The sequence below is a fragment of the Amphiura filiformis genome, chromosome 17 (assembly GCF_039555335.1).
Source record: "Amphiura filiformis chromosome 17, Afil_fr2py, whole genome shotgun sequence".
Lineage (NCBI taxonomy): Eukaryota > Metazoa > Echinodermata > Ophiuroidea > Amphilepidida > Amphiuridae > Amphiura > Amphiura filiformis.
Window position 1 is genome coordinate 35,122,457 of NC_092644.1, and position 11,669 is coordinate 35,134,125.

General features: G+C 39.0%; 1 protein-coding gene across 3 annotated transcripts in view; it reads right to left on the reverse strand.

The window, feature by feature from the left end:
* Positions 1 to 11,669, reverse strand: part of LOC140137702 (NF-kappa-B inhibitor-interacting Ras-like protein 2) — a 30,967-nt gene extending 19,298 nt beyond the window's left edge. For all 3 annotated transcript variants that reach the window (XM_072159460.1, XM_072159458.1, XM_072159459.1), the window contains exons 1-2: positions 11,508 to 11,669; positions 63 to 213 (exon numbers count right to left, since the gene is read on the reverse strand). In XM_072159460.1, coding sequence (XP_072015561.1) covers positions 63 to 161 — 99 coding nt within the window. In that variant the 5' untranslated portion in view covers positions 162 to 213; positions 11,508 to 11,669. The remainder of the gene's footprint in view (positions 1 to 62; positions 214 to 11,507) is intronic.

Consider the following 11,669-nt stretch of genomic DNA (forward strand, 5'->3'; position numbering starts at 1 on the left):
CTATACAATTTCACTCTCAACAAGTATACGCAATTGCTTTATAATTAGTAAATAGTACTTACTTTACCAACCGTATGTGTGCCGTATATTGTCTGCTCTAAAAGCGCAGTCTTCCCAACACCAGCGCCACCACAAACAACCACGCGACATATTTTACCCATAATGCAGTGCCTTCACTGTTATCATATCATGTATCAAGATTCATATTGTACCCTGTGGGGAAAATCAACCAAACATACAAACAAATTTATCAGTCAATGTAAATTTGTTAAATCTAAGATTTCACATGGTCAGGGTTGTAGCTATCAGGGTGGGCATGCGCGTATTTGGGGGAGGCCAAAACGAAGGGGCGGCGGAATTAGTAGGTGTGGAAAAACGAAGGGGCGGTGTAAGAAGAAAAGAAAAAAAAAAAGAATTAGTAAAGAAAAAAGGCCTGAAAAAAATTGAAAAAGTATAAAAGATAGTGAAAAAATTGTACTGACTACTATACATCAAATTGTGCTGTTTTTAGGGCGCTAGCGCCTATAATCCTTTTGCCTTTTTTTTTTTTGCTCTTTTACTTTTTCAAACCACCGGAAAAAAAGGAAGGGGTGGCAAAATTGAATTTTCTTCAGCCCCCGGTACATATAGGAGCGGCCACGGCATGCGCCACTGGTGGCTGGTGGGGAGCCCACCAATTAATTTATAGGTTTATTGCAATGGCATCCTTAGCCCATCACTAAAACTCATAGATCAAACATATTTTACTGCATTCATTCTTACAAATGTCCAGTATATTGGTAAAAATTTGCTTAAAGGTGCGTGACCCAATCAACAAAATATCATCCCCCATTTTTTTCTTTATCAAAACCAAGATTTTGGTGTTAGAAGAAAGCTCATATTGTTACCCTGGAAAATTTAGTGCCCGTTAAGATACAGGGTGTCCCAAATATCTCGATACCATTTTGAACCGTCATATCTTTCGCTAGGATTGACCGAGGGGAAATCAAACTACATTACATATTTTGAAAGAGTAAATTCAGGCAATTATTTAAATACCAAACATGATATACATTTTTCTTCATTAATAAGATAATGACATGACCAATGAACAATACAACTCAAATGCGACATGTCAATACTGGCAACCAAAAATATGTGTTTCTCGTTGAGAATTATGCAATCGATTTTTAGACTTCGCTCTTCCCCTTCTTTTCTAGTAAAATTTTGAAGAAAAATCTTATCTTATTCTGTTATGATATGGTTGATGATGATATATTGAAATCATTTCTCCATAGAATTTCCAATCTATAAATTATGGTTACTGTATATGTTCAAACAGAAGTTTCAATCATAGCACTGCCACTGCACTGATCACACTGACGATGAAACACCGATTGAAGATCAAATGTGACAACTAAAGTGTAGAATATGCCTTGACTTTGGAACACTTGTAATGAAAAACAACTGGTTGTTTCCTTCGGTTTGCAGTTACAATATGAAGGACGTAATCTCTAATGTTGACCACCCCGTCTTTCATCATCCACTGCGAATTATCAATAGGCCGTGTAAAATTAATATTTTGGTTCTCGTCCCCTCCCTCCTCAATTTCTGGGATTTGTCAGATTTTATTTTTTTTTAGATTTTTCAATTTTTTAAGACTTTGGAATGATTTATGAAATCTTCATACATATAAATAAGTTTATTAGAGAACAAGCATCACTTCCAAGTCTTTTTGTGGTACTCTAGGGGTTTATCCTCAGAATCTCACATTTGAAAAAAAAAAAGGGCCTCATCGTTTCCTCGAGCACTGTTGGAAAAAACCAAAAACTACTGACAATGCTAATTTTACATTGAAAAAAAAACAAAACAAAAAACAAAAACACCTCCCTCCCTCATCAATTCATGAAAATCCTCTGGACGAGAACCAAAACATTAATTTTATATGGGCATAGTTATGTCCTAACAGTCCTGGTGCAGGAGTCTTCTGCATGTTGTGAGAGAGCAGAGAATTGAAGAATGGGATCATGTTACGGAACTTCAGAAGATAGCTTTTGCTGCCTTGATTTCAGAATAAAATCAAAGCATGCTGAAGTACACATTTTTTGGTGTTGTACATGTATGTCACCTTGATAGTCTATTTTTATAAAATTATAATACAAGAACTGTTTGATATTTGCAATTGAATTGAATGGGGGGACGTTGGTCTATAAGTTGAGAAGAGGTAGTGCATACTTGGGATCCGGAGACGTGATAAACTTATTGTGTGGTTTGTGTGTAATATGCCCAACTGTTTCACCGTAGGTTATTTATTATGTTAGTTGGTTTATATGTCAAATTTGGTGTCAAAACAATTCCCAAGTTTTCTCTGTGCAATGATACCTTCATCTTTGTTATCATATGCTGTGTGCGTGATACTAGAGTTATGAACGTTTAAAATGCTATCAAGACTTTTGGGACACCCTGTATGTTTCATTAGATGAGTAAGAACAACAATGTAGTAAATTGGATCACAGCCCTTGAAAATATCAAGTTTCTGTGAAGTTGCTGCAAGGCACTTAAACTAACACTGCTAACTACAACCCTACAGAGGATGAGATATGAAAATAGGATCTAATTTGCATCTGACATCACAATGCAATGCATTAAATTAAATCAAACTCAAAAACGATTTGTTAACAAGTTGTTGTGTGATGATCGAGTTTCTGAACGTGGTAGTAAAACAGTGTGCCTTATGGTTAATTTGGCACATACAGGCTGTGTGGAGTGAGTCAAAAAGAAGTAAACTCATGTTTAAGGGGCTGTAACTTGAGATCTGCAAGGAATCTGCTGAAAATAAAAATACCACTGGAAAGAGCAAATTTTAGGTCTAAATAAAATTTAAATACAACCACCCATTTTTGTAGCTGCACATGGCTGATTGATTTTCATCCATTTCAATTTCGACGAATCAGCAAAGTGCTAACAGGATTTATTGTTGAAAAGACAACTTTTGCTTTTCATTAATATTCAACAAAGTCCATGACGACAGTGACGGTACTATAGTTTGTAGGGATACCAATTCATGTCTTTACGACCGATCTGGCAGAAGCTTGATTGGGGAATGTTGGGTAAAGGATTGAGCTGATCTTTGGTCTTGCTGAAACGCAGGTCTAACTCTAGCAATGTTCACTTGTAATCTAGCAGTTTTTGGTCTGCCTGAAGCTTCCTGCTGTCTTTTCCTTAACATGCACATTGAGCTTGTTCACATTCTTATATACTGCTCCCTTACATGAAACCCAGTTAGCTGTAGGAAATTGGACTGAACTTCAGTGGGATTCTTAGTTTCATGATACTTTGTCGACAGAAACATGCGTTCCCATGCGGTAAATTGTGGTGCCATATGTTGTCATTTGGCCCATTTTATTATAATAATGTAGTGCAATGAGGTAAAATTCATATTGAAAAGAGCCCTTTAACATGTAGGAATTATTGATCGAAACCACACCTGTAATATCCTTAATCCTAAATCTAGTACACTGCTATTTGTGTGGCAACATTACAATAACAGCTGATAATGCAACACACCGGCAACACCACCACTTACCTACCGGAGCACACACGATGCATATTGACCGTGAATAAACTGAATAGCTTGTTGTTATATAATATCATTTGTCCATCTGTATCATTAGATTATCTCTAGAATTTTATACTGGCGACGAAGGAGAAACATTCAGGCATCCACTGGACCAGTGCAAGGCAGAAACTCGTAAGAATTATATCTGAATATCAGTGTTTTCAACCCGATATTTGACAAACTCTCAATACATTAACTGATCGGTATAAACTGTTATCATTCATGTCATCGATTATCTGACGCATAGATCGTGCTCATAACATTGAATTGTATACAACACTACCACAATGGCGATGGCGATGCCTCAGATCTCGCCATTTGATCCACACGGTGACACTTCTTCTACTTCCATACGATGGGAGCGGTGGCTTTCCCGTTTCAACTCGGCCATGGTGGGGTTTGATATCACCACAGACAAACGCAAGCGTGCACTTCTACTACATTTTGGAGGGGCAGACCTCCATGATGTATTTGACACTCTGCCAAACACAGGGGCAGAGGATGATTTCAATGCGGCAGTTACAGCACTTACCACACACTTTACACCGAAACAAAACATATTTTATGACACCATAAAGTTCCAAGACTCTAAACAGGAATCTAATGAATCCGTGTCTGACTATGTTACTAGACTACGGCAACTGGCAATACGTTGCAAATTCACAGACGTGAATCGTGAAATATGCATTCAATTACTCAAGGGCTGTTCTTCAGCCACATTTCGCAGGAAAGCCATGGAAAAAGAACGCACCTTGGATAAGCTCTTAGAGCTGGCACACTCCCTTGAGATCACAACCGCACGCTTTAGAGGACATTAACCCAACTCCCACTGCCACTGCAATAAACAAAATGACCTCAGGCCCTAGTATCGGGCATAGACAAACCAACCAGTACAAACAGAACACATACAGGAGAAATTCACGAACATGCTACTTGTGTGGAGGAGAATATCCCCACAAGAATCAATGCCCAGCAGAAGGCAAAGAGTGCTCATTTTGTGGAAAACTGAATCACTTTGCGAAGGTATGCCGGAGCCGAAGCAAGACACACACACAGGGGAACAATAGGAAATCGGAAGCAGGTAACGTGAAATCAGTCAAACAAGTTGATAATACATGTACATGCACATGTCCTGGTAGTAGTAACAATGCTAACAATGAGGACTATGTATTTGCAGTGGAACAAACAGCAAGTACTGAGAACACACACACTGGAAATGAACTGGTAAGCGGTATGCATGTAGATGATCAGAACACAAACAGTGGAAAAAATGCAACGCAAGATGAATACAAAACAAATGCAAAACAAACCACAACAGTGAATGCAACAGGTAACAGCAAAACATCCATAGCTACAATCAAAATAGCAAATATAACCACCAAAGTATGTGTGGACACAGGCAGTCCGCAAAATTTGATCGGAACAAGCTGTTTTAAACAAATCCAAGATGCTAGACCCAAAAGTCAGAAAATACACCTTGTCAAGCCCGACATCACCCTCAGACCATATTTTACAAAGCAGCCATTGCCGATAATAGGCAAATTCATAGCAGTAATAGAAACTGATACAAAACTCACTGTGGCAGATGTGTATGTGGTGAAGGGTGAGGCTGACAACTTGTTGTCACGCTGCAACATCGGAAGACCTTGATTTGGTCAAAATGAACATAACAGAACAACAAGTCAACAAATTATCAACTGATCAGAACAGCATACTGGAGAAATATCCCAATGTGTTTAACGGTATTGGTAAATTGAAAGATACACAGGTAGCCCTACACATAGACAAATCTGTCCCACCTGTTGCACAGAGATACAGAAAGACACCATTTCAGCTAAGGCAAAAGATAGAGGCAAAACTCAAAGAACTAGAAGAAAACGACATCATCGAGACCAGCCACAGGCCCCACCCCATGGGTATCCCCATTGGTTGTGGTACCAAAACCACATGACCCACATGATATTCGCTTATGTGTTGACATGCGTTGTGCAAACAAAGCCATTATGCGTGAACGCCATGACACACCAACTATAGATGAAATAACTGCTGAGCTTGGTGGTGCAAGAATCTTCTCCAAACTTGATTTAAAGTCAGGTTACCACCAGCTAGAGCTCGAACAAGAGAGCCGGTACATTACAACATTTGCAACGCACATGGGCCTGAAACGATACAAACGCTTAAACTTTGGCATTAGCAGTGCCGCTGAAGTGTTCCAAAACACAATAAGACAGGCATTAGAAGGCATACCTGGAGTCCTTAATGTATCCGATGATATTCTTGTGTATGGACACACACAGTTGGAGCATGACACAAGGCTGACATCCCTACTACAGAGAGTGAATGATACAGGGCTCACACTTAACAGAGACAAATGTGAATTCAACAAAACTAAGCTTGAATTCTTCGGTCTCGTCTCCAGTGCAGACGGAGTCTCTCCTGATCCAAAGAAAGTTGAGGCTATCCAGAATGCACCACGCCCACAAAGCGCAGCTGAAATAAGCAGCCTCCTTGGCATGGTAACATATTCCTCCAGGTTCATCCCTAACCTTGCCACAATCACACAACCACTTAGAGAACTCATACATAAGGGGAAAACATTCGAATGGACCGACCGTCAGGAACACGCCCTTTCTCAGCTCAGAGACTCCCTGTCCAGTGACAGGGTCATGGCATTTTATGATCCTCGGCAGTCTGTAGAGCTATGGGTTGATGCTAGTCCAGTTGGGCTCGGTGCCATTTTGACACAAGTCAATCAATTTGGTATACGACGTAATGTATGCTATGCAAGCAGATCCCTTCTAGATACTGAACAAAGGTACAGTCAGATAGAGAGGGAAGCACTGGCTATATCGTGGGCGGTTGAACGCTTCCGTCTATATGTCCTGGGCAAACAATTCACTGTTTACACTGACCACAGACCACTATTGCCCATCTTCAATAAACCTACATCAAAAGCTTCCAGCAGAATACAAAGCTGGCAACTCAAACTTCAAGGTTTTGACTTGGAGGTACAGTACAAACCTGGGAAGAGTAACCCAGCTGACTTTATGTCACGTCATCCAACACAACAACCATCACAAAGAGACAATTATGCAGATGAATTTGTCAGTTTCATCGCCACCAATGCAACACCCAAAGCAATGACCCATGACCTCATTAAGCAAGAAACATCAACAGATGAGGCACTTCAGGATGTGATACAGTGCTATAAGAGTAACCAATGGCACAAGATCAAAGATAAACACACATCACTGTGGTCAGTCAGACATGAAATCACTGTGACACCTGATAACATTGTCTTGAAAGACAATTGCATTATCATTCCCACAAGCCTGCAAAGTCAGGTTATAGATCTAGCCCACAGGGGACATCAAGGAGTCACAAAGACGAAAGCACTGTTACAAGCAGCAAAACATGGTTTCCACAGATAAACCAGAAAACAGAAGCAGCAGTAAAGAAATGCATACCATGCCAAGCCTCAACAACAGCACATAACAGAGAACCTCTGCAAATGACTGAACTCCCTGATTATCCTTGGCAGAGAGTGAGTGTAGACTTTTGCGGACCCTTCCCATCAGGACATTATATTCTTGTGGTAATGGATGATTATTCCAGATACCCAGCAATTGAAATATTGACATCAACCTCTGCAAAAAGCACCATTCCCCTTCTGGACAAGATATTCTCAGAACATGGAATACCAGAAGTGGTGAAGACAGATAATGGGTCCCCATTTCAATCAGAAGAGTTTGCAAAATTTGCAAACTACCTCAACTTCTACCATCACAGAATCACTCCCAGATGGCCCGAGGCAAATGGTGAAGTTGAGCGCTTTATGCGAACAATTAAAAAAGCAGTCAGAACTGCACAAGCCGAAAGCAAGCCATGGCGTCAAGAACTGTGGACATTCTTACGCAGTTACAGAGCAACTCCTCACTCCTCCACAACAGTTGCACCAGCAGAAGCACTATATGCACGCAGCCTCCGTACCACATTGCCCCAAATGCCCCAAAAACCAGTCAACAGAAAACAACTTGAAGAGAAAATCAAAACCAGTGACATGTATACAAAGTCACACCAAAAGGCATATGCCGACGCCAGACGTCATGCAAAATACAGTGACATCATAGTAGGGGACACAGTTCTCGTCAAGAACGGAGACAGCACAGGCAAATTAGTGACGCCATACTGTGAGCTACCATACACTGTCATAAAAAAGAAAGGCTCACAGGTCACTGTACAAAGAGATAATCACATAATGACAAGAAATGTGTCCCAACTCAAGAAATTACAAAAAGAGGAAAGAGATGCATACGGGAGAGAGGAAGAACAATACATGAGTGGAGACGATGAAACAAAAGAGGATGAAACAAATGATGAAAATGCACATGTACAAAACGACATGCCTGCACATGCGCAAGGTAACTTCCGCCCAAGACGCAACAGAAATCCACCAGTGCATTTGAATGATTATATTACATAACTGGTGTACATGTAGTTAACACTACAAACCTTGCATAAAAACATGACATTGCATGAACATGAACAGACATTATGTTGTGCAAGTATTTGAAGGCAACATTTTCTGTGTTGAAAGTTACGGTACTATAGATGTGATCTTGTAATTACATCGCTTTTTGAACAAAGTTTGTGTTGAAAGTTACCACAGATGTATCTTGTAATTACATCGCTTTTTGAACAAAGTTTGAAATTAGCCTAGATGCTGCTATATTAAGCAACTTGTTACACTTACAGACTTAAAGTTATGCATGTTGATCATGCTAGTTCTTGTTGTTACAACAAGCCATAAACGTTCAAGTTATACTCCATAAAAGTCATGTGACTTACTTGCAGAACAAAAACACCCGGACTCATACAAATTCATACCAGAGCACAATTTGTTACATTCATTGTAATATCAATTTTATTCTGCATGATGCAAACTCTTGAACAATCAAAGGAGGAAGGGATGTAATATCCTTAATCCTAAATCTAGTACACTGCTATTTGTGTGGCAACATTACAATAACAGCTGATAATGCAACACACCGCAACACCACCACTTACCTACCGGAGCACACACGATGCATATTGACCGTGAATAAACTGAATAGCTTGTTGTTATATAATATCATTTGTCCATCTGTATCATTAGATTATCTCTAGAATTTTATAACACCTGCCACAGAACTTTATTTGCATTACTTTACGTTACTTTATTTGCATTACTTTACGTTACAGGAACTTTATTGCGCCTTACCAATTAATATAATAGGTAGGCCCCTACTTGGGAAGTGAAACCGTGTGCAGCTACAAATTTGGGTGGTTGTATTCAAATGAGTATGAGTTTGCTGTGAGCAATTGCAACAATTCTACAGTGTAGAATTTGCTATTTCCAGTTGTATTTTCATTTTTAGCAGATTCCTAAATACAGATCTTGAGTTACAGCCCCTCAAACATGAGTTTACTTCTTTTTGACTCAGCCTGTATATAAACCATCTCAAAAATTAGGTCTTAGTAATATAGGAAACTTTTTTAAGGTGCGACACCATGTCAACAATGCCTGGAAAAGTTGCTTTTTGCCTTGTAAAAGTACCGTAATTTTTCGCCATATTCTGTGATTATTTTCCTGATGAAGGCATCAGATAAATCAGCCTTCATTTTGCGAACTACAAACCAATCAAGGGTCATGGAGAGTTGTGAGCCATAATTGTAACATTTCCATCAGATATACAGTAACCACTCAGGTATAAGCCAGGGGCACAATTTGGATGTGAATCACCGGATCGATTCACGCCGTGATTTGCGCTGGATGACAGATACCTGAGATACGCGATTCAGAATTGATTTTTGTAAAATTTTTTAGACCATCCGAGCTATAGAAGGTTTTAAAATTGCTAGTTTATCAAATTAAACTTTTGCAACAAGAAACATGTTTTCAACGTGTATAACATACATGTACCTTTTAAGGGGGCAAAGTTTTTGAAACAGTCGTGTATCGTACAGTTCATGATGTACGCTTCGTTTGACGGTATTTTACGGCAGCATATCATGCATTTTCAAGCTCATTTGACACTGTTCACTGCATGACACAATTCTGCATTTATTCAATATGGCGAATTTCTCAAAAAAATGTGATGAATTTTTCTGAGAAAATTCCCTCATTTCTCAAATTCTCACTTTTCACTCATCTGATCATCTTTTCATGTGAAATGCTGATTTTATAACTCTATGTTTCTTGCTTTTCCGATTATTTTAAAATTATTTTTCAAGAGAAAAGGCCCTTGAAAAATTGCTGTTTTCACTTGTTTTCAAACACAAAGTGAGGAATTTTCAGCTGTCATCTGACTCGAATATAGGCCTACAAGAGGAAAATCACTCTTTTTGCACATGCATTTGCATGGAAATTTCATTTTGAGTCACAAAAACTATATACGATTTATCTCGAGGTAGATTCATATCATCAATTGGAAAAGTCCAATTTATAAAGACTAATATAATTATATAAATCATGTGACATGTCCATTGCAAACAAATTATTCATGTTGGATTTATTTGCATTATATGCAATGACTTTTAAAATAACTCCAGATTGAATGTCCATGTTTAGTTTGATTTTCTTTTACAGAGTGAATACAAATGTGTATTTTTTTCCCTTAAAAATGTGTATTTTGACACGGGTGTCATTATGACCTCGCATATATGACAAAACATGAATGTTTGGTAAGATTCCATATTATTTCATGAAACTAGATGCTTTTAACTTCATCATGACATAAAACTTTTAATCAAATTTTATCCATTTGGTTGACATAATTACGGAATTGCCCTCAAACGAACAAATCAATTTTTAAACCACAGTCCCCAACTCCTTCATATTTATTTTTAAATTTGATTTTGTGTTTTTTGGGCCTGAGGCCTGAGACTAGTACATGTATACCTATCAGGCCAACGACTGTCATGATAGCCTTACGATCGCAATGAATGGTTTCTGCAACCAATCACAAAACGGGTTATATGGCGCCCGTCGGAACTTTTGCACACGTCCATGATGTCACGCCCCGGTCGGTGCCATGAGGCTTTGCTTTTCTGCAAAAGCAAGAGAGTCAGCGCCACACCTGTGATTAATGAAGCGTATCTGACATTTTTTGGTGAAATTTGGGATTCTCAGCAACAGGATTCCATACAGAAATTGATGATTAATGCAAGTTATTCTGCAGGATCGGTAATAATTAATATTTGTTTTATTTTGTGAGTAGTGCAAGTTGAAGTAGTGAGTTTGTGGTTTTGTAAGTTATGCATACATGTGTACACAAGAGTGTTCTCAGGAAGCTGAAAGTGACAGGCCGACTGAGGCCATCCTCCGACAAAGTACATCGACTGTATTTAGCTGGAAGTGTACATGTGATGCGTCCAGACTGGATATACCTTCAGGCTTTAAGCAATTAAGGGGTCCCGGACAGTTATCAGTGCCTGGCAGTGGAAGCACGCTGCCGCTGGCAAGATTTGGTTTGTATTATCAAGTGGTACAGTCACCTAGCATGCTAGGCTAATGCGCTCTTGAAACAAGCATTGACATGTTTTCTTTATTTTGTGGCCCTAGGCTAGCTATCGCCGGTGCGCAAAAAGAACATTGACACACACAAAACGCATCATTCTCTGCGATGTCTGCAACGCAAGGCTGATCACGACGCGGAGTACGTGTTAAGTCCAAGTCGAATCAGCTGACGACGGAAATACCTTACAATGTAAGTTACATGTAAATTGACAATATAATATACATGTAAATTGAGTGAGCTTCCATTTCCAATCAAATCAAATGAAAAAGCTACCAAGTACAAACATTTTACAGTCAGTTGATAAATTTATACTGGCCGATTTTTCATGTTTCAAAATAAATTGAAAATACCTGTTAACAGAACCGAAAGACCGTGACCTAAATCTACTCTTTTTATGGTTCTTCCGCGTTCCGGCACTCCTGCTTTGATGACTAATGATGGCTCAACTCTTGTAAATTTAGCAAGTTCTACGTAAACACAGATCACAGGGAATGTGAAAACACACAAAACAG